Source organism: Protopterus annectens, chromosome 1.part0 (assembly GCF_019279795.1).
Source record: "Protopterus annectens isolate FY-2018-M chromosome 1.part0, PAN1.0, whole genome shotgun sequence".
Lineage (NCBI taxonomy): Eukaryota > Metazoa > Chordata > Ceratodontiformes > Protopteridae > Protopterus > Protopterus annectens.
This window is the reverse complement of record NC_056725.1, coordinates 948,435,242-948,460,624: the sequence shown is the minus strand read 5'-3', so window position 1 is coordinate 948,460,624 and position 25,383 is coordinate 948,435,242. Positions and strand designations below refer to the sequence as shown.

At 36.3% G+C, this 25,383-nt stretch overlaps 1 protein-coding gene across 13 annotated transcripts in view; it reads right to left on the bottom strand.

Moving 5' to 3' along the window:
* LAMA2 (laminin subunit alpha 2) overlaps positions 1-25,383 on the bottom strand; it is a 4,753,606-nt gene that overhangs the window by 1,742,789 nt on the left and 2,985,434 nt on the right. For 8 of the 13 annotated variants that reach the window (XM_044064325.1, XM_044064371.1, XM_044064344.1 and 5 more), the window contains 2 exons: positions 14,359-14,643; positions 11,485-11,665 (listed from right to left, as the gene is read on the bottom strand). In XM_044064325.1, the coding sequence (XP_043920260.1) occupies positions 11,485-11,665; positions 14,359-14,643 (466 nt within the window). The remainder of the gene's footprint in view (positions 1-11,484; positions 11,666-14,358; positions 14,644-25,383) is intronic. The other 5 variants (XM_044064392.1, XM_044064399.1, XM_044064406.1 and 2 more) reach the window with 1 other exon arrangement.

Sequence of the window (25,383 nt, the reverse complement as noted above, 5' to 3'; positions counted from 1 at the left end):
AGCTCTGCACTTTCATCTCAACCCTGACTGCCTAAATCATCAATTTGTCAAGAGGCTAAAAACCATAATTACTAGTGTAGCTGGCAAAGATGACAGTGATGAGAATTTCTGGTACTGGGATTTGGGAACTGGGGGCAAACTGGAGTAAATAGGAGAAAAGAGGTAGGGTTAGCACTGTGACTGAAGACACAGGTTGCAACATGGAGTGGTCAAAACATACATTTTCTCCAGAATGATGTGGAATTAGTTAAATAGTGGACAAGAAACAGGGAAAAATGGATTGATGTTCTTTACACTGACAATACTGACAAATGCGCATAGGACATTATGTGCATCTTGAACACTTACCATGCATAATGCCAAGAGATCCTTCTGTAAATTCTACAGAACTCTGCACCTTTCTATCCACTGCTCAGCCACATGTCACAGCCACAATGATAGCTGGGTATCCTGGCACCACCGTACTGATCTCCAGCTTCCAAGCTGCTAGTTAACATGCTCAAACTGAATAATAAATTGTATGGAGTGGCTACATAAATCTGTACAAGTGGCCCAGGGTATCCCTAATGAAGAAAAGTCACAGAACACAGCATGTTGACTCTTTCTTGAGGGCATGGTACCAAGTACAATCATTCTTTAAGTATTTTAAATGCCTTGTACTATGCATACAGACTTAAAATCCAGTAGGGCCATCTTATCTTCCATGGGTCTACACAGGTAGGTACAACATAAAACTTGGAAAATATTCCTTACCAGCACAGGGTAGCCAATTCATCTACAGAGTATCAGCTTTGCACACACCAGTATTAAAAAGGATTGAAACCTCAGTGCACTGCTTTTGGGTATTCCATTAAGGTAAAATATTGCACTGAGAGACCACAAGCTTAGCTTGGTCTGCATTTAGGTATGCTCCCCATATCATCTTCCATTAAATAAGAGGTGTTTTTTTTTTTTTTTTTCAATAAAAATGTTACTGTTTTATGCAATACATACATAGCAGGTAGATTCAGAGTATTGAACTGAACATTAAAAGTACTTTTAAGAAATTCAAAAATGAACCAATAACAGACTAGTTACAAAGCTCTAAATCTGCTAACTAAATACAATATTTACAAAAGTGCTGCTTGGAGTCACTAAAAAACTGAGCATAAGTAAGTAAGAGTTTATAACAGAGTAAAACATCAAAATACATTTGTAGTGAAGAGAGTATTGAAAGGGGGAACAACAAAGAAAAACAAATTACTAATTCTTTGGGCCCAAATGGAAGCATTCCACAAGTAGCTTGGTACTTAATTCCATCCTTTGTCTAATCTTTTAAAATATGATCGAAGAGGGTTTTCCAAAATTTCTGGAAGTAGCCTCATTTGTTAAGGCTTCTTAATATAAGTTTTTGAGAGGTTATATACTTAAGTGCCATGGTTCTGAAACCATCCCAAGAAAGCTTGGTGCGATTGAGCCAATTTTTAGTTATATAAAGTTTAATTAATAAACATGGAGTAATTAGGATGTGCAGTTTCAAATTTGAGAGTTTGAGATCAGTAATATGGAGTACCGCCATTTCCCAAGATAGGGTTGATTTGTGGTATCCCATTTTATCTAAGCATACTTTGAGAGAGCACCAAAGATTATGTGAGCATCTGCAGAGCCACAGAACATGAAGGATATCAACCTGGGGATAGGAGCAGCAAGGGCATTCAGGGGAGACTTTAGTATTAAACTTATTTAAAATAGAGGGAGTATAATATGTATTATTGTTGATCATAAATTGATTGTATAAGAGTTTTTTAAATGGGGATATTTTGAGGATAGATTTGATTGCTGTTAGTTTTTGGTTTTCGGAGAGAGCAGCTCGTTCTTGGCCTCAATAAGCTCGAATAGAGATAGATATTTTGGTATTTAATGAGAGAAATCAATTTATGAGGCAAGCATATTTTCCTTGCTGGATAGAACTTTGAACAGCTCTGTTTCATTATTTACCTCAATTTCTTTGATGTCAATATTCATTAACAGAGTTGTAATAATTTCCCTTAACTGTCATAGTATAATGGTATATTTTTTGCTTAGGTTTAACATTCTCTGTAGTACTGAGATTGGTTTATCCCTATACTTATGAATATCCCAAACAGTACAGTCTTTTATTTGAGGATTGTCAGTAAGACTTACCATTTTATTATTCATTTTTATGTTTGGATTTAAGTGGATAGGTTGAAGGAGATGTAAAGCGTTATCTAGTTTTAAAGATTTACACATCTCTTGAAATATTTTAATTTTGTAGTTTAAAATAATGTTTATGTTAACGTTCCTAAGATTTGTTGGCTCTATAAAGGGAAGAGCTTTAAGGTTATAATTGTTGCTAGAAACATGTTTGTGCTACATCTTTACCCATATGGGGGTCCACAACTCATTGTCCAGGCAGGTAGTAATTTGCAATTAAAATGATTCTGTTAGCACATATGATCTTGTAATAGAGCTGCAAATCTGGTAAACTTAACCCCCCTCTGTCTTTCGGATATATAAGTTTTTGATATGAAACTCTAACTGCTTTGGAGAACCAGATAAATATGGCAAGTTCTTTATATATCTTAGTGAAAATGTTGTTTGGAATGATAGCAAGGGATGCATTGAAATGATATAATAACTTCAAAAGGATGTTTATTTTGATGATTGCTGTTTTTGACAGCATGGGTATTTTCATCTCCTGCCATCTAAGCTTGCCATGTGAGATACCTGACCATGATTTCAGCACATTATAGTGCATAATGGAGGCATGATGATGGTAATAAATCACTAGGTATTTGAAGGAGCAGACAATGTCAAAAGGGGAGTTCAGAAATAGCTCTCCTTATGACTAAGGGGGTTGATGGGGAAAATATGATATTTCTTTTGGTTAATTGTATAGTCAGAAACATCTGAAAAAGTATTTAAAGCTGAAACCAGTTTATTCAAATCTGTGCTTGGATGTTTGAAATAAATAATAAGGTCATCTGCAAAAGTGGACAAAGTTATTTTAGTGTGAAAGACTCTGAGAATTGAGTTAAATGTTTTTTTGTAAGATATATAAGAGGGGTTCTATATATAAATTGAAAAGAAGGGGGGGGTGGACATACTTGCCTTCTCCCACTGGAAATTTTTATTGCATTTGAATATTTTTTGTTGATGTATAGGTATATATAGGAGCTATTATATAGCATTTTTATTATGTTAATGAAGTCTTTGGAGATATTAAAATGAGATAGAACTGAAAACAGAAAACTCTAGTTAACCCTATGAAGTGCTTCACATGCATCTATTGTCAGTGCATATCTCGGGTTTCTATCTTTTTTGGTAATATTTATCATGGATTCTAGACTCAAGGTGTTGTCCCAAGTATACCTATTACACATAAAACCAGATTGTTCAGGGGATATTACAGAGGGCATAACCTTTTTGAGTCTTTCTGCTAGCAGAAGCGATAGGATTTTAATGTCCACGTTAATCAGGGTGATTGGTCTATAATTATTCTGGTTTGATTTATCTGTGTTACTTTTGGGAATAAATATATTTTGGAACTATTTAGGTAAAAATCAGAAATGCCATCTAAGGAAATGCAATTGTAAACCTTAAAAAGGATAGGCACCAGTTTATGCTTGAAAGTTTTGTAAAAATCTGGCATGTAACCATCTGGACCTGGTGCTTTTCCTAGCTTAAGTTTACCAATGACATCTGAAACTTCCTGGTGAGTCAGTGGGGCAGAGAGAAGCACTTTTTGATCTTCATTTAGTTTAGGAAATGTGAGTTTATCTAGGAAATGTTCTCTCTCCGAAAACGGGCTTGTTGATCACTCCTAGCATAAATGCCAGTGTAAACCTGTTGAAATAACTCTATAATTTATAGGTCTGTTTTGATTGCTTTATCTTGGTGGTAAAGTAAGGTTATTCTAGAAGCCTCCTGTTTATTTATTATTAATCTTGCTAAAGCTCTAGATGGGGTTTGTGCCCACTCAGAATACTTAGCTATAAATCTTATTTCCTGTAGGGAATAGTTGAATTGGTGCAATTCAGATAATTCTATTTGTTTTTCAAAAATTAAATGTTCCAGAACACAGCTTTGATTTTCTTGATATTTCTTATCTAGCTTTTTAATTTCAGAAATTAATCTGTTTTCCTTTTCTTTCTTTGCTTTCTTAAAATAGGAAGTTTTCTGTATAAATATTCCTCTGAGCATCAGTTTAGATGTAGCCAACTGAATATCATATGGAATATTTGTATTGGAATTTCTTGGACAATTTCAGAGTTATATAGCAGGTTATTATTTAGAGACCAATTGCATCCTTTATCTCTCTTGGCTAGGCTGTGTGAGAAGTTTATCATTAAGCTTATTCTTGAATGATCAGATAAAAACCTAGGTTCAGCTGAATATTTTACATCACATTTTATTAGCACTTCTGAGATTGGGAAAAAGTCCAAAAGTGACCAAGAATTGTGGCATTTAGAACAGTATATGCAAATATTACTTTTTTGAATATCATTTCCAAAAGAAATGGGATCAATGAGACTATAATCTGAAATGAGTTCAACCAAAGCAAGAGATGCTTGTGTGTTATATGGTTTCGATTTACTGGAACAATCCAAACATGGCTCTATTACCGCATTCCAGACCCCCACCCCCCCATGACATAGTAGTGATTAGGGAATTTGGATAATATATTATAAATTTCTAAGCTGAAGTCTTGCTGTCTTGTACATGGGCCATATATATTTAGAAATATGGTAGGTTTATCAAGTGGAGGGTTCATAGCTGTAAAATAACACCATCTGCCCCGGGATCCATCTCATAGTCTATAATTAGGACCAGAAATTAATTTTTAATTATGGTCGCTACTCCTTTAGAGTTAGAGCTATACCCAGATACAATCATGTCTTTTATCCATTTTCTATTAGTCTCCCCTTTCCAATCTTCTTTAACCATGTGTGTTTCTTGAATAAAACAAATATTTGCCTCTGACTTCAAAAGGAGATGCATCAGTAACTTCTTCTTGTTTTTGACATGCAACCCTCTAACATTCCAGGAGTCTAACTTCTACATTTTTTAGTTCTAAAGGACAGGGCCTTAATCTTAGTGTTATATTGGCGAGAACAGAAATAATATCAAATGATCCAAGGAAAAGATTTTTGAAGAGTATGATAAGGTCTTTTATCAAATTTGCAGCACGTAACTCTTTAAAACTACCCCTGTGCCTAACCGCTTAGCCACTTTATTTGAAAGAGTTTAAAAGAAGAGAGTTACACATCAAACTGAATCTTTCAAGTATTTATCAAAAGTAGATGTGTAATTTCTAGCTAATGGTGAACCTATCCATTTTTTTTGCACAACTATATCGACAGTCAATATACATCACTGTCCTAACCCCAGTCGTAGCCACCTTCTACCCTACTTAGAAGATCCACATTGTTCCTGAATGAACAATAAGCCAATTGAAGTTGGCAGTGTGGGGAGGTCCCAAAAGACTTAACATCAAAAATAGCATAAATTGGTTTCTAAGATAGTGTATCTTTGTAGATATAAAATGCTACAGATTATGAGAAGTCTGAGGCAGTAGTTACTATCCAAGTGTATCCTCATATAGTCAGCCTAATTTGTAGAGGTTTCATAATGCAATCCAATGACACAGTAATTTGTTAATATAAGAGTGGATGACTTCTAAATATAGCAAAGGTTACAGAGATGAAGAGCAGATTTAGTTTATCACTATCATATACATCTAGGCAATGTGTCTAAGCTGTTTGTTTCACATCCCAGAAGTCATAATCCATAACTACCAATTAAAGCAGATGAACTAAATATTTTATACACTCAACGTAACTCATGTACCAAATATGAAAATATAAGGTTTGCCCTCATGAGATCTAAATACAGCTGTCTTGCCAGCAGGAATTACACACTTAGTTATCCCATAGCAGAGGTTAAACTAAGTATAGACATTTATGTCAGCTGGAGACTCAACATCTTCAGTTGGCTGTGTCCAACAAATAGCGGGAAATATATAATTAGCAAAAACAACCAAACTATACTAAACAAAATATGAACCTCTCATATAATTTTATAAGAACATGAGCAGTCCTTACTCAAAATCCTGTTGAGCCTAATTCACCATGTCAAGAAAAAAAGGGGGAATAACTAGCTTTTCTTACGGCAAGCAACATTAAATCTGTTGGTATCAGGGAGAACCTTAAGCAAGTTATTATCAATCTCCTAAAATGTGTGCTAAAATCAGAAATTTGAACACAAAACAGTAACAATAGGAAACAACACCAACAGGAACATTATCAGAGTCAGAATAATTTACAAAGCTTCAATAAGTGTTATATCATTTGCAACATTGGGCTTAGCTCATAACTAAGAGTCTCTGACACATTAAAACCTAGTATTCAACAGATAAATCCCTTGCAAATTAACTACATGAACAGAAAGTTCAACAGACTAGTCTGCACTAGGTTCTATAATAATGAGACACTCAGTTCCTCCCAGATTAACAAGTCAGAGAAGAATTTATAATTTAAAACCCAGTTAGACCATGCAAGGTTGCAGTTCAGTCCTTGTCTCTTTATGGAGGTAAGCTAGCTTGGTCAAGTAAGCCAACGACTATCTACTAAAACCTCTCTTCTCCCAAAAGCAGCCAAATACCTTCTATAGCATCTTGCTTATTATACATATTGTAAAAGTAGATCTGTGCTCACAATCATAGACTTGCCTTCATTCAATACCGGATTTGTATATATTGCTCTCACTCAAATTTCATGGGAGTAGACATCACAGGAAGTTGTTACACAGAGATCTTCCTGCCACCCACATGATAGCTAAGCAAACAGATCCTAGAAAATTTCTCACATGTGTGTGAGTTTCTGGTATTTTATTTATTTATTTTTTTTAAATATTTAGCATGTTTTCAACAAGATAAGTAGCATCAACTCTACACATTAGAAATTGACTACACTGTCATCTGAAGTGACAAATGAACTGACACTCATGCAACTGGGAGCTTTATAGATTGGCGCTTTACTGAAGCATTTAATGAATATTGGTTTTGCTTCTTTAGGAGGGTTCATTTTATATCGTGCTTCATTGTGTGAAAAGGAAAGAGTATTTGGAAAACGCATCTGACATTTTATCTTTCACCTGATGAGCTCCGGACAGAATGAGAGTTTTCGGTGCTTTTCTTTAATAACCACCGGGAGGTTTTGAGATATAGATATTCCGTGGCCATTCCCCATAAATTGCTTCTGTTTCTTGCTCGCATATAACACCTTATGAACATCTTGATAGTTAAGGAGTTTAACATAGATTAGTCTAGGGATGTCAGAGAGCTGATTTTTATATAATGCATGGTGAGCTCTTTCAATTATCATGTCATTAGTGTTGCCACTTGAGTTTAACAGTGTGCTAAATATTTGTTTGACCGTTACCAGGAGTTGATTTTGATCGTACTTTTCTGGTAGACCTCTTATGGGAATATTATTTTTTCTGCTTCTTGCTTCTAAATCAATGAGTTTCTGTTGGATATCTTCAAGTACTGTGTTTTGGGAAGTCAACTCCTCTCTCAGAATATCAAGTTGGTGTTCATTAGCCTGCGTTTTTGCTTCAATACGATCCATACGATCAGCAATTAGGTTAATTGTATTTGCAAACTTTAAGAGCTGTTCAGAAAAATCTTGCACCGCTGCTTGGAGTAGTAGAAGGGCAAGTTTGAGTTCATCCATTTGCATAGTATTTTCATGTTTCTGTTTAGTACTCACTTTAGTTAGATCTTGCTGCTGTTTTATTACTTTCTGCCTTTTGGATATAACTTATTTTTCCAGAGAAGCTACTGCAGATAATTTTGTTTTTGAAGTTTAGGTTTCCATAGCTTCCGACTCCTTGGACATATTGTATTGTTTACCCTTTTTGATAACAGTCTTTTTTCAGCCCTAATGGGACTCATAGTTTCCACGTGGTGGAGAGACCCTCGAGAAGTCCAGAGATGGTTTTAGATGTTTAACTGAGAAAAGAAGAGAGATAGTACACTCTAAGATTCAGGGCTGTATTTATGCTACTGTTTGCTCAGTAAAGCCATGTTCCTTAGATAATTGTCCTGATGTTTGAGATAGGTTTACTGGCAGTTGGATAGGAGCTCCGTGGAGAGGGTGCTTTCTAGACGACCACCATTTTGGAATCCAAGAGGTGTTTGCTTGACTATTAGAAAACCATCTCTGAGACACAGTACTTACTTGCAAATCAAACTAATCTCTTTCTTGAAATTTCTGTCTATATAAGAAATGTGGGATCTAGTAATGACAGCTGCTTCAGAGATTACTACATTATTTGATATCTTCAATGTCAAACCACACAATTCACTGAAGCTGCCATGCTGTTCTAAACTTGCCTATTCTGCAGTACTTATCAAATAAATAACATATGGATATTTCCAAAGAATGGCAGTAAACTGTACAGAACAGTCTTGACACAAGCTCTGGAGGCTGCTACCATGGTACTTTGGTATGCTGATGGTCAAATGAAACTGCCACAGGAGCCATGTGAAAGGATACAGTCTTTATTTAAATATTCCTGCAAGTGGACGAAACGGAGAAGACATTTCAGTACTTGTTGCCATTACTGTTCTCGTACAAGATCCAATGACAATCGCATACTAGTTTGGTGTCCATGAAGCAATTTATGTTCCCTACATTGGGCCTTAGTCAATACCTGTCTATCTGCCTGATTTAAAGTTAACCCAGGAGTCACTGTTGATGCTTTTTTGTACTATATAGCAACGGTGAATATCTGCTAAACCTGTAGCTTAATAAGCTGAGAGACTTGACCACTTGCAGTTAATGGCCATCTGACAAATCTGCTAGAAAGAAACACCTTAGCTTAATTACTCAGTTTACATTTTTCATCATGAATAGTTTCATAAAAATGAAACACAGATATGAATTATTCTTCACAAAAATGCCATGCAGCCCATCTCTGCATGAGCTAAGAACACTACTGCCCTATCTATGTGGTAGCATTAATAAGTACAGCTCTGATTATTAGAGTAAACTCAACAAATTCACATTACTTGGGGTTTTGCCTTCATCCTCAAAAAGGTGTAACCTTGGAGAAGGTAGGAAGTATGCAAAAATCTTCAGAAAGAACTATTTTTTCTAGAAATTTGCAGGAGACAAACTTGACGAAAAGTGATCCTGATGACTCTTTCCTTGATATTAATGACCAGATTCAAAAAAATGAAATAATTTTGCTTAGAAGTATAATTTATCAGGTAAGATGTAACTGGTTTCATAATCATTTGCTGATTATAAATTATTTTGTACTATGCATTTAAAATGATATTGTAACAAGTTTCATAATCTTTTGAGATTGTAAATTATTTTTGTAAAATTATTTTCCCTGAGGAGCTTTTCTCCCCAGGTCTCTGCTGAAAATAGACCAAGGCTCAGTCAGACTAACCCGGTTAAAAATATAAAATAAATAAATAATAAATACATAAGATGGCTTTATATGTAAAAGTTTCTAGCTACAAACAAGATACATCAATTTGCCTTGAGGTTTGTACCATAACCTCCACCATTATGTATATTGTACTACTACAAGAAAGTCATTTGCTGACAACAAAGCTCTCGAGCTACTTTTAAAAACAGGGACATATTTTACTAGATCTTCCCTTTTTTAAGTATACGATTCCTATTCACAAGGCTCAACTCACAGCAGCATGGCATAACACCTTGTAGGTAGCATTGGTTGCAGCTGCCTCACATGGCTCCTGAACTGGTTACATGGGTTTGTCTAAAAAGTACAGTAAACAGGAGCCTTTTCAAGATCCAAGATGATTTATTGTGGAATTCTTCTGACCATGGTTTTAAGTTTCCTAGTTCTTCTTTCCATATTTTGCATCTGATATTGCAAACAGCATTATTAGCAATTCTGCATCATATGTTACTGCTGCTGGTGATAGTGAAGTTAAAATTGGTAAGGCAGTAACAAGGATGGATGTAAGCAGTTCTAACATGCCTTTGATAAAGTTCATAGATTTAGGATGCAGCATGAACGCAGTGCTCTATAAATGAAGGGCAAAAACCTTTATCAATCCTATTTCCCAAGGTAGTTATGTATGAAAGTTACAGAAGAGAGAAAGGGGTTTCAACTGCCGATTATTACAAAAGTTCGTAATGCATGTCAGTGATAGACATCAGTTAACATTCCAACAGAGTTCTAATTCACATTTCCCTTATCTGTACTCTCTACAGTAAATAAATCTTACTGCTCATATAAGTAAAGTACACAAAAACAGTGCATCATTTTCTGAGAGTTTTGCCTCAAAAGGATATTGAGTTTACTCACAATGGCCAGAAACATGCTGCATGTCTTGTCACACCACATGACATACGATGTAGTTGCAAGCTTCAAGAACTAAAGCTGTCCTTTTTGAAAGTCTGCAAAGGCAAAGATGACATAATCCTACAGAAATATCAACAGGGAATATATAAATCCTTGTACTTCTACATTCTAAATAAGCATTCCTTCCATTCTTCAAGCCTGACCCCCTGTAATGGAACCTGAAAAGCAGAAGCCCATTGAAGTCTAAGGAAACACATCTTTTCATCACAAGCGATATATGCCACTTTGTCAAACCGGAAAAGAGCATTACTTCACAGCACTGAGTGAAAATGCTATCTTTCATAGGAAAACAGTGTTTTATTAGCATCTCCAAAACATTGTTATTCTGCAAGCCCAAAGTCCTCAGCACCCCTAAACATCAGCAGAGATGCATAACTACTGCCACATATTTAATAAAGAACACCAACCATAACGAAATGGTTGAGACAAGATTTGTCCAGCTATTTTGCTCTGTGTCTCATCCTAAGATTGCCTTTTTCAATATCTTCAGAGTTTGATAGCTACTGACAAAAGACTACAGTACCTGAATCAGCTACATAATGGGGGCAAGCCTTAACATTCAGGGAGTTACCCAGCTGTAGACTGCATCTGGAATGCCATTATAAAAGGATAATGATCAGGTACTGTTCGATGTCTATATACACATGTATGCACATAAAAAAATAACACTGGAAAAATGACAGGGCCCCTGACAAAGGAATGATACACAGCGGAAAAATCTGCAATATCATGGTTTTAAAATGTCCATGCTTTTTTTCTACAAGTGTCTTTTTTGCAGTACATCATAGAGATGGAAAATGAGATGTCAGGTGGACATGAGAAAGGTCAATGTGGGGGGGGCATGTGGAATTATCGTATTTAAACCATAATGTTTAATTTCATGACATATGATGCTTAGAAATTAACTTTGATAACAACATCAATATAGTTTTCTCCAATACGGCCCTGGGCAGATTTATATATCAGACCATTTTCCACACATATACACATGAACTCCATGTGAACATTTTTTTAATTCATTAACCAAACTGCATGATTTTCTAAAATGAGAAGTTCATTTTATTTACTTACGTGTGCATCCACCCTCCTGAAAGTCAAAAAAGCCAAATGCGCAATGATCACATTTAATTCCTGTCACTCCTGGCTGGCACGTGCACTGTCCATAACCATCACAGTCAAATGATTTAGAACCAAAAGAATTGCAGTTACAAGGGACACAGCCACGAGAAGATTGTACACCATACGTTCCAGGCTGATTGCACAAAAAATGAAAAAGACAGGTCTCAGTTACTTAGTATCAACAGACTGTTCAGCTGTTGCATGTACAGCTAAAATTATGTATGGGTCAAAAACTAACATCTGAACACCATGAACAACATGTGCCACATCAGCTTAGAAAATGGCAGATACTCCATCTGAGAATGCCAAAAACATTTTGAACATGCGCTAGTACAAACTAACATTTAAATATAAGTTATAAAGGACATTATGCCTTTCTTATATAATATGATATGAACAATACTATTATTAAAACATCCTCATGCAAAATGAATGACTGAAATAAAATGTCAGTAGAGGGTGTGATTAGTTTAAATGTTGTAACCCTTCTAAACTACCCATTATTCACTCAAACCGAGCACAGTACAAGCAGTGTAACATGCAGCTAACAATGACAACAGTATACCATAAATCTTGGCTTTAATTTCCTGTTATTGTTCTGCAGAAAGCAATATCATTGTTGATCATTTTCCACAACACCCTCACCTAACAAACTGGAAATGTTTGTTTGTTTGTTTGTTTGTTTGTGAACATGCAAGTTTCAGTTTTGGTTATTCATTTGGTAGTCAGAAAGTATTAATTCTGTGAATGTTTTCAGGATAATGCTGAATCAGTACAATAAAATGTGTCACAAACACATACTGCAGCACAGGATTTTGTAACTGCTTAGTTCACGATTCACACACACGCACACATACACACACACACACACACACACACACACACACACACGCACACACGTCAATACTCCAAGCAGTCTGATTTGTGAAATTGTGCAATTAATTTAAGCAAACCTATTCAAGGGAAACATAACCATGCATGTATATAATGATCAGTTCACAAATGACCTTTCTACCCTTCCACCCTCTCCAAACTCTGACATAGTATGATATGCTGTTACAGGGAAACATATTTTTCCTTTTTTACCTGGGCATAATCTTGCTGGTATTCACTGCAAGAATCCCCATTTCACACTATAACACATAGAGTATACCCCTCAAAGTCCACATCTCCTATTAATATTTACCATCACTCAAGTTGCCTGTCCATAGCACAACACCTACTTTATTATAATTAGAAAAATGCTGATGAAAATCCCATTTTACTTCATGTTAAGAAATGAATTATCTGACAGTCTCAACCCATTTTCCCTCTTCGAATCTGTCTTCAGTCCTGCACAGAATATTACTACTGTAGGTTGGTGTGGTTTATATTCAGTTAACCAGAACTACTATGGTCAATCCTCACTGGACAGTAAAGGCAATGACTACATAAGCCTTGTCATACTTTTGGTTCTATGTATCTGCTGAATTCTTTAGGACTACCCGAACATTAGAAATTGATCAGTATTAGTTTTAATTTCTTGTACTATTAAAATGTTTCTGCACTTTTACATCATTTTTTACAAAGTTACATGTATGCGGGTGGCTATGTAAACATTCTCAGGTTACATCAGACATATGATTAATCTCTCCAATTGCAGGTTTTTGAGTTCTGAAAATATTTATGTTAAGTTTTACATTCTCTCTAATACAGGAGTACTTGCTGCGTATGGAGTATAGAAATTCCTGAAAATAAAAGGAGACAGCAGGAGAGGATTTCAGTTTTAATGATAGAAAAATTAAGTTTACTTCTACCCAGGAGAAGTACATGTCTGTCTTAATGCAATTTAATAATAAGACCACATATTTACATATAATTTATGTATTAAACTAGTGATCTGGTCTACTGACTCTTTTCAGTCATGAAATAGGCTCAAAGAGAAGAGATGACACAACAAATAATGGAAGACATTCATGGCGCTATAGCAGGGGTTACAATATTGTAAACATAGAATACAATAATTATATTCTTTACATTAATTACAAGTTTTATTTATTTATTTAAATTATATATAAGATTTTCCAAGCTCTATAGTAATAGAAGGTATTAAACATTTTGGATAATGATAAACTGTAGCATGGAATGCTTTGCTATCTTGAAATTAATGGTAAATATCTATTTTAGATGTTTGAAAAAATAACCACTGTGTAAAAAAGTTATGAGTACCCTGAAGTTATTTTGTCTTCCTCTCACCTACCTAATATATGCTGGTAGATTGGTTACACTAAAATCCCCTTATATATATCCTAGTGCCTTGGGTCCTGGCTGAAAAGTATCTGAAAAAGACCACTTCATGTACCAATTAAATAAATAAAACAACTTTGAAAAAATGTCAGTGACAGTATAAGGAAAAGCAACAGATGTGTTTCAACTTCCTTTCAATATAAGAGGAAGCACTCACTTCAGACTGATGTTTGATTATTCCTTATAACACAAGTGATGTCCACATGTAAATTATACTGTGCACTTAACATCAGAGCAAAACTTTAAAATGTTATAAAATACAACAACTACAAATACACATAGCAAATTCAAAGACTTCTGTTTTCTCAGTGGACAGACTTTAAAGTTTGAAGACATATCTATTCCTGGGTGTTAACACCTATAACTAGGAAATACAAACTTTCAGTAAGTCAGATCCCTCTGTGACCACCTAGGTTCCTTATGAAGCCTGCAGCAATGTATTGCCACTAATAGTGCCTGCTTTGTTAGAGTTTTCTACAGTATTAGTCCACACCATATTAATACATGCGTCACACAGTGCAAAAATAAGAGTATTTTTACCCCTCGGCCAGGTGAGGTGATAGGTCTGTATGCACCCCGTGGGCAGCCTCTTGACCCAGTTGCCCTACTTGCTCCCAATCGTGGCCTCTGTATTTGTGCTTGCTGAGTGCTCTGTGGCATCTCCCTGTATTCAAAGAACTGCCTACTGAGACTGCATCGTTTACCTGTGAATCCTGGCTTACAAAGGCATCTCCCCAGCATGTCACAGCGAAGAGACATGGAGCCCACAGGGCTGCAGTTACATGGAATACAAACTTGTTTCTCATGATCCCACCAGCAGTTGGGCTAGCCGAGTGAAAGTCAGATTCATTGACAGGAAAAGGAAGGAAGAAAAAGCAACATACATGTAGACCAACAGACAAAGACAGAAAGAAATGAGAAAGAAGCATAAAATTACATATTTCAGAGGTGTGACGTAAACATTTTTATGAGTCATGAAACACTTTTTATATTATGTGTAAGATAATGAAAATAATTTGCATGCAACTGCACTTAGCTCAATAAGAAATTTGGAGAAAGATTGACAGAGACAGTTAACTGCCAAATTATTTTTCTCATTGCAAAATAATCACATCAACAGACAGAGAAATATTAGTCAGTATGAAAAAGCATGCTTCTATGGCAATAATAAAGAAGATTATTTTTTACATTTTAGTCATTTGCCAGTGAACTAGAAAGTGGCCTGCTCTGATTGCTCAGTGTGGCATTACTTCAGTTAAATGTACAAAAACTGTCTTGCAAGCTACATACTTAAAGCACCCTAGTATACACTGCAAATTGAGAAGTCTTGCACTTAACCAGAAACAAAATCCACACAAAATGGCATAGATTTGCCATAACTTATACTGTAATGAGTAGATAGAAATTATGCAATGCCATTAATAAGCAACTATATATTTTTAATATAGTTTGTACATTTCTGTAACAAATTTAAGAAATATGTCTCTGTTCCAGAGAAGGAGGACAAATAAATCTGACTCAGCAGATGTGGAGGAATACGTTTTAACTGCAGCTAAAATTTCAGTCTTTATTCCCCAACCCCCATTATAAAGAGTGGAATGGGACTTTCTATGGTAGTTGTTGTTTAATAAAGGTAACACACAACATTTTTTTGGATTGGATGAGCTGTTGGGAACTATGTTTAATGTTTTAGCTGCTAGCACAGCTGATAGTCATTTGCATAAATCTGGTAACCTTTCAATACAGATTAAAAAAAAATGAACATTGAGGAGACAAGTTTAATCATCTGCCATGAGCTTTATTAACGGATGCTTTTGAAACTTCGGCCTTTCACCTACAAGGAATGTTTTTTAGCATCAAAGCAGAACCTCTTATACAACTAGCATCACTTAAGTCTAACTTAATTATGTGTTAATTAACAATTAAAATTTTGAATTTGTTCATGTGATCAAAATACCCTTATAAAGACATAATGTATGCTGTTAACCATCCTAACTACAAGAGCATCCCTACACAAAATATTTTAGTAAAATTCTTACCATTTAAATGTTCTTAACTATTGCATTATAAATATTTTCACTTCAAAAATTAATGTACAAAATTATTAATCAACATTTCTAAAAGTTTAAATTGACCTCCAAATTTAATCTAACTTTCAATACGGGAAGATGCTATTTAGATGCTGGTGATACATTTGCTAAATTTATTAGGAAGTGAAGATAAGACAAAGGTGTAGGTCCTGTCAATGATGCAATAATAAAATTTTATGATCCTCACAATAAAATGAAGGAAACTGGACTAATTGATAAGAGGCTTGTATGACACTTCCTCAGACGGGCCTTTAGCATGGGTGCCTTTCACTCAGAACTTAGCTTGTGATTGTTCACTGAGGCATTGGAACTCCTACTGCAAATTCAGCAGCTGTAAACAAAATATGTAGCTGATGAATCAGTACATATCTCACTCACTAATTAATATGCACTCATATAAATGCGACAGATGGGAAAGCAATATCAAAATTACTATGTGTGATGATGTCTAAACGGTAATATCCAGCTAGTAGTAAATGACAGGGCATGTCAAATGTCAACGGCGAAGAACTTAAGCAAAAGTTGTATGGAAACTTAAAATATAATTCTCAACTATTTCTCATCTTGAGGTACATCATTTAATTCACTTTCCTATTTGAGCTCTTCCTCATGAAAGAATGTTGCCCAAATGCAAACTGTGTCGTGCTTTTAAACTTCAAAGCAAAACTTTGAGATAAGACTAAAATGCATAACAAGTAAACATTTCAATATAAACATAAGGTTTAGCTGTATTTCATTTTGCACTCTGAGAGTGGGTTCCTGCTGTCATTGTCAGTGGCCTCCAGTGCCAGTGCATCTCTGACAGAAGTCAGAGTGATATGGTACAGTTAGTTAGTTATTCCTGAGAAAAACTGCACTAGACCTCCTGAAGCATGTGATCAACAGGAGACAGATGGCAGGTATGAGTTCTCAATATAAATTCATTCTGGGAATTCCTTCACAGTTACTATTCTCAAGCAGACAGATGTTTTATAAGCCTTCCTTTTTTCTAATCGTTCCTTATGATCAAGGCTCTGGCAGCCTGCTTCCAAGCTGCCTAAAGAGAGGTTCCAACCATCTGTTGCTATGGCATTACTTCATCATTGTAAGCAGGAATATCATTCCCCTAATCTTCTCAGTCATTTTGTACAAGAAGCTCTCTGCAAACTTCTAACACAGAGGATTCAAGGAAGGCTGAGTATACTGGCAAGAGAAGTATAGCTGATAGCAGCTACAGAAAAACAGTCATTATGCAAATACAGTGACAGGATCTGCTTTATTATTGGTTTACAGTGTGTGCAAGTAAACATATTCTTGGGCTAGTAAACTACAGCAGTGTTCACAACACAAACACATCCTGCACCTGAAGCAAGCAGTTTGGTTATAAACAATTTGCCCAAACAGTTTTCTAAACAGTGTTTGGCCAAAACAGCTTTTGAGCATAGAATCCCCACGGACATCACCATTAAAGGAGAGGACCCCTGCATTCCCAGCTTATATATAACCTGCTACACACAGCAGGTAATATTTCCACAGAAAACTGTTTAGGGGTTTGGCTGACGTCTTGAAAGAAATTTGAGAAATCTTATTTCACTGTGGCATGCTTCAGCCATTTAACATGTTCCTCTTTTATTGTTCTGAATAATGGAAATACTCTGAAAAGTTAAATCTTTGAGTGAGGTAAGGTCCTCTATTCGCTTAGGCAGTATCTAGTGTGCATATGCAAGGAGAATGCTTTTAGAAAAAAACAAGAGGCTCAGTCTTTATAGTACAGTGGCTTTACCACTAAAATCCTTCAAGCAGAAGAAAATGTAAATAATACATTTTTAAACACACAAAATACAGTTACAATAAAGTACAAGTTCAGGTAAAGGCAGTGTCAGATCTCTTATACAAATGAAATCAATATCCTAATCCAGAACTTGTATCTTGGATTTTTGATGCAAGGTTCCGAAAAAGATGTTGTCACACTATCTACCTCTAGTACTGCTATCTTCTGTAAAGGATCATTCAAGGGTTAAAAGGCTAACAAATGCCTTTGGTCCAACTCAAAACAGTCAGAAGTGCACAAAAATGGCTACTTTGTTAAACTAAAATCCCAAAGGGAAGTCATTATTATTTTGCCAAGTGCATGACTTGACAGCCAGCAAGATTTGATTGACTACTTGAGATTTTTTTCTACTGCTGTTTCAGTGAACTCACACTCTAATAATAGAGTCTGACAGATTTGTATCTGGGATGTGCCAGGAGTTCTAGAGCCTACTAAAATAGTTTCTAATTGGAAAAATAAACATCAGTGGTAGTATTAATACATTACAGAAAAGACGTATACTAATTAGTCTTTATAGTAAATGATAATTATTTTGCTCCAAAAACGGTTCTCAGGAACACATAATATGCTGAAATCCTGTTTCCAGGAGGGATTATTCAGTGTACTGTGGCAGCAATTCTAATGCAGCAGTGCTAAAGATGTATAAAGCCTTTGTAAGTAGCTCTACAGTGCACTGCTGCTAATGTCGCATGCCGATGCGATGATCTGGGGTTAATATAAATTAGCCATGTGATATGTCCTAGAGCCTTATACCATGAGTAAAACAGCACAGTAAAGGGATTCAGAGACAAGCTCTATTGTGCTGTTTTGGAGCAAAGCATTCAGGATCGAATGCAATATTTTACAGTAAACATCCTCTGCTGTCTATGGCAGTGAGTCTGTTAGGTCCACAACAGGTAAGTACTGATAGGCTGAGTATGTGTGCATGCATGCATGCAAATGTGTGCAAATGTGAGTGCATGTAAGCATGTGTGGGTAATGGTGAGTATCTGTAGATGCCGATGCAACCTTATTGCATAGGCTGAGAGGGAGAAAATAATACAGTTGCTCTAGATGTGTTAGATGCTTAATTCAGAGGTATGCTAATCTGCCAATAAGGAGCTTTCACTCTATACAGTTGTTGCATTTCTCTGAATTACATGTCAGCTCCACAGCACTACTACTGTTGAACAGCAAAACACTGTTATTACCAGCATGATGCACTGGAATTACTCCAGGTGAACTGATTGTTGGCAAGACACTCATCCAAGTTGTAGCCAGCTATAGTCCCCCCCCTCTCCATGTCTCGCGACACCCACTCCTCCAACCTGGACCTACTTGACTCCATCAAGGTACCCCCTAACACCCTGATCCTTGGTGACTTCAACTACCCCACCATAGACTGAGTGAACTATTCCTGCACTAATGCACTCACCCAATGATTCCTTGACTTCATCAACTTTAACGCACTAGACCAGCTGGTCTCATCCCCCCACAAGGGGAGATAACATACTGGACTTGGTTCTCATAAGTACATAGGTTCATAGATTGGTACTAGGCTATTAGCCCTAGGGCCTATACAAGCCTAGCCATAACAATTCCCTGGCTATTTCTTCCCACACTACTTACTTCCCTGGACCCCTGTCTAGCAGTTCTAGTTCTCACCAACATGGGTGAATACTGCACAACTTCCATAGTATGTTCTTCCCTGGTAAGATCAGATCATCAGTCTGTCTCATTCGAAGTTTCTATCCCACCCAACCCCTCCCGAGCCATAACCAGGGTAACCCCCCCCCCTCAGAGGATGCAGACAACTATGCAGAACAGTACACCAATGCAGTATACAAGCACTTGTACAACTGCATGGACTCAGCTATACCCAACAGAACTAAAGCCTCCTCTGCAAGGAAACACAAACCTGTCTGGAGGACATCCTCTATCAACAGGCTTTACAACAAAAGGAAGAAACTGTTGTCCAAGGGTAAAAAGGAACAAATTCCAAATTGGAAAATCTCCCTCCTCTGCCTCAACAAGCAAAATAGATCACTAGTGAAAAACTCGAAAGCCAATTATGAGTTTAAACTAGCCTCCGAAACAAAGGGAAACCACAAGTTCTTCTTCGGTTATGTTAGGAACCTCCATGGCAAACCCCAATTTTTTTCTGAATGAGTACTTAATGGTGCCACTTACACTCATCCTGCCAACTTAGCCAACCTAGTAGCTGATACGTTCAGCGCAAACTTCACCCCCTTATCACTCCCCCAAAGGCCCAGTTGACATCCCCAATACTTGTCCCACACCTCACATCTTCGTAGATCAAGTGTTAAAGGCCCTATTCAAGGCAAAGAACACAGCTTCTATGGGACCTGATAATATCCTAAGCTGTATTCTGCACCATCTCCAGCAAGAACTAGCTTTGCCACTGAGCACCCTATTCAACCACAGCCTAATTATAGGCTTCATTCCAGTACAGTGGAGAACTGCCATTCTCATCCCCTTGCACAAAGGTGGTGCCACTACTGACCCGGGAAATTATCACCCCATTAGCTTGACAAGTCTGATCTGTAAAGCCATGGAGCATATTCGTATGGATCTTATAAACAAGGACATAGGCAATCTCAAAACACTTGACGCCACCCAATTCAGATTCATCAGGGACAGATCTTGCATATTGAACCTAGTTGACTTCTTTGAGACTGTCACCAAGGCCCTAGATGAGGGAAAGTCAGTACCTACAGCTTACCTTGACCTGGCCAAGGCCTTTGACACAATTCCCCACTCTGGCATCATTGAAAAACTAACACAACTCATCAGATGGGTGGGCAACTGGCTCACAGATAGGACCCACAAGGTCAGAATAGACACCACCACCTCAGACAGCAGACATGTCACTAGTGGTGTTCCCCAGGGATCTGTCCTGGGACCCCTACTCTTTGGCATCTACTTCTCAGAAGTCCAGGCAAAGACCAAGGGCCTATGGTTGACCAAGTTTGCAGATGACTGTAAGTTGGGTGCTGTCATTGACTCCCCAAATGACATTAACATACTGCAAGAGGTGCTTACAGCTACAGATAACTGATGCCAAAGTCATGGCCTTATGTTAAATGCAAAAAATGTATTATCATACCATTTGGCAAAAACACGGTCCCTACTGATTACTTCATCAATGGCAACCCCCTAAGCACACAACCCGTGGTGAGAGGCCTGGGTACTTTAATTGACAACAATCTCACATTCGACCATCATGTAGCAGCAGTGGTCAGAAAAGCCTTTTACTTGGTTAATCTCATAAGTAAAGGGATTGCATCCAGAAAAAAGGAGGTTATTACCTCTCTGTACTCCTCCCTCATTAGACAATTAATTGAGTATAACGCCCCATTTGGTATGTACCTCTCCAAACACCTACACCAACTGGAAAGGCCACAGAAATACCTCACAAAGAGAATCCATGGCTTCCAACACCTGTTTTATGCAGACAGGCTCAAATCACTATCACTTTACTTGGCATCATACAGATTGCTCAGGTGTGATATGTATCTCACCTACAAGGCAATATCGGACCCTTCCCTACTAGAGATGCTCCATATCCGTAAGTCTAACTCCTCGCACATTACCCACTCAATAGGCCTAAATCTAATATGTAACATCAACAAAACCTGCTGGAGATAAACTCTTGGCTAGGCTTGTAAAGACAGCAAGAAGAGAACCATGTCCAAATGAGCCACCACACTTTATTCACGTTAAGCGCTTTCTTCTCCACTACAGAGACTTCATCAGATTCAGGTTCTGATGAAGTCTCTGTAGTGGAGAAGAAAGTGCTTAACGTGAATAAAGTGTGGTGGCTCATTTGGATGTGGTTGTCTTCTTGCTGGCTTTGGATTTATCGTTTTTTGGTTCTGGTTCTGTAGGCTTGTAAGGCCCCCAGGGCCATTAGCCTAGTAACCACCTATGATCCTATGATCCTATGGGCTATCTTGTTTGGATAGCCACCCTCAGTTTCCTAGACTCAAACTCCACATGGAATTACTAGTATGTCCTTGAAATTCAAAACACACCCACAGTAAAAGCAAGTTGTTATTCACCTTACTATAAAACAAACAACGGATGTCAGCACTTGCAAACCAACCAATAAGTTCAAAAAAAGTGCTTGTGCTCGCTGGTAGTGATCAAAGGAATTTATTAACAATAAAATCCACTGGAATAAAATGCTCAAACCAATGAGCTAAGCAACATATACAAAATGAACGCTCTTCTATGTTCACCAAAAACTGCGTTTTCGTCAATAAGACTTCATCAGACACTCTAACCTCCCAGTACACATGTTTAAATACTAAGCAATTTAATTGAATACGTTTTACTGGTTCAACAATCCATATCAATTAATTCAAACACATCAATCCATATCTTACATTCATTAATATTAATGTCCCTCATTGAATATACTCTATACTTCTATCTAAAAACGTTTTATGTATAAAATGTGTATTTAAAAATGTTAATAAATAATTGTAATTAATTATATAAACACTCTTAGAAAACTTTTATAAATATACATACACATATTAAATAAATATAAACAAATTTGACTTTTAAAATCCTTAAATTTGATAATAAATATTGTGTGAGAGAAAACACAAAATTAATTTCTTATGGGTATACTGCCCCCTAGTGCCCAAATTCCTAACTACTCTGTAATTTATTAGCCCTTAATCTCAGTAATGGTGTTATAGTTTGGAAATCATTAATCCCAGGGCTTGTGTTGGAATCCAGGTATACCTGCCACCATAATTCCTTATTTTCTAGGATGTCCTCCCAGGGACCACCCCTGATGTCTGGCATTACCTGGTCCAACACAAAAAACTCGTATTTTGCAGTTGGGCATACAATACTGTGTTTGTAAAGTGCATTAGTGCTTTTGTTTTTCAGAATGTCATAATAATGTTCGTAAATTCTACGTTTCAAACATCTCTCCGTTTTACCTACGTAGAATGATTGACATATCTGACAAATTGCTATATAAACTATTCCTCTACTTTCACAGTTATAGTATGTCCTGCTAGTAATCTTTTTCTTTCTACTATCCAGATATATTTATGCCTTGTTCATGACATATGGGCATTGTTGGCATCTTCCGCATTTATATGTCCCACACTTTCTAATATTCTTATCCCCCCTTATTTCTTTTCTCCTTTCTAATATTTTACCAATATTTGGTGGGTTTTTATACACCATCTTAGGTCTCATCTTGGGAATCTCTTCTATATCAGTTAAGATACTAAATTTATTCCATTCCTTTGTGAAGAAGTCCTTCAGTTTTCTATTAGAGCTATTATATTTTACTACCAGACTTCTTCTATAATCATCTTGGTCTGTTCTCTTAGTATCCGCCTCCGGAATAATTCTTGAATCTGAATTTCGTTTATCCCCCTTGCCTATTATAGGTTCAAACCTACCCCCCCCCCCGCCTTCCTCGACTTCACTTTTTAACTTATTAATAAATTCATCCGGGTAACCTCGTTCTTTAAACATATTGTATAAGGTCCTACATTCTTCCTGATTTGTTTATATTTATTTAATATGTGTATGTATATTTATAAAAGTTTTCTAAGAGTGTTTATATAATTATTTACAATTATTTATTAACATTTTTAAATACACATTTTATACATAAAACGTTTTTAGATAGAAGTATAGAGTATATTCAATGAGGGACATTAATATTAATGAATGTAAGATATGGATTGGTGTGTTTGAATTAATTGATATGGATTGTTGAACCAGTAAAACGTATTCAATTAAATTGCTTAGTATTTAAACATGTGTACTGGGAGGTTAGAGTGTCTGATGAAGTCTTATTGACGAAAACGCAGTTTTTGGTGAACATAGAAGAGCGTTCATTTTGTATATGTTGCTTAGCTCATTGGTTTGAGCATTTTATTCCGGTGGATTTTATTGTTAATAAATTCCTTTGATCACTACCAGCGAGCACAAGCACTTTTTTTGAACTTATTCACCTTACTATGTTAACAGCCTGTGACTTATGCCTATGCTAGGATGATGAAGATGGAAGGCCAGAAGAGAAAAACGGCAAGCCTTTATATCACTGATATGCAAGTGCAAACCCAATGTTTTCCAAAGGACAAATATTAACCCTTTAGCTTGCTCTGAAAACATTAATTGTCAGTTCAGGGTGAAACTCTGGCAGAATAAAAAGAAAATTTGAATATGTGCAAGACATCTGCAATAAACACACTTCTGCCCTATAGAAACAGAAATGGAATCACCAAGCTTAGAAGGCCACATTGTGATGAGACAGAATAGTTATGATCTTCAGCAAAATGGCAAAGGATTTAGCATAAACGTCAAGGTATTAATTCATGTTGTACTAACAAATCTCCTCTCTTGAGATCCTTTTGAGTAAGCTACCTTGCAAAACCTAAAAACCTCTGAATGCATGGATTCCAGCAACGTAAATTCTTAGTCTTAATTCACAATATTTAGCCTATAAATAGGCAGATGATTTGACATTGAAAAGCTGTGACTGATTTTCAGCTCACAAAGAATATATAAAGTGTGTTTTTTTTGTATGAGGCCATCCATCTTCTCTTATTTGGATAAAGCCACTGTTATCCAGTCTTCCAAAAGAGGAAGCATGCATATTGTTTATCTGTAGTGGCAGTAACAGACACATTTATAAACTAGGGATAGAATTAAAAATATTGCCTTCAATTACAGAAGGCTGGTGCATAGTTCATGTCACATACCAAAGCTCAACACATTTCAGAAACAGTATCTAACAAAATGATACATACACTACTGCACACATGAATAAGTCAGGTATGCTGTAAGTATGCAAATGATATGCTTTAGGAATATGGACTAGAGTGCATAGAGGAGCCTCAAATTTATGAGCGTTCAAATGCACAGCACCAAAACCTTCTGCCAGTGTAACATTGGAAATACAGCCTGCAGAGAGATGTTATGCACAGCAAAACATTGGTGTACAGCAACACAAGCACATGGCATGTAATGTACTTAAATAATAATAATAAATAATAAATAAATAAATAAATAAATAAATAATAATACTGCAGCAGAAAACCTGAATGTGAAATTATGGCTGGCAGTCATATGCACTGCCCTCCCATACTAGTAATGACAGGAACAAAGCCACAAGATCCTTTAATTACAATATATTTAAATTAACCAACCACCACAGAAATGGCCAAGGAGTCAGAAATGTGTGGAAATGTGTATGAATCTACTTTTGCTGTGTAAAGTACAAATCAAATATGCTCTGGTTTATTAATACAAATATGAGTCAGATATTTTGAGGATTTATAGGCTGATCACACAACTTTGCACTTTATATGTTCTGAAAGACATGACTAATGTTTTGAACATTTAACTTACACTCTGAATTATGGCCTACTACCATTTAATAACAAAGATCCACTGGCCTTCAGCTTAAAGAATATAAATAATTCACTGTAAGGTTAGCTAGAACATACACAGAAAAGAAACTTACTATATAGATGGCAGCAACTGCTACTACATTAGTAATGAATTAATAAAGATACATTTTGGCCTTATTTGTTCAAAGGACAATTGACATGAACTTGGACAACCGATGATAATAAAACCAGTGGAGTGTCAATGGATCTACCAGAATCCAAGATGCTGAAC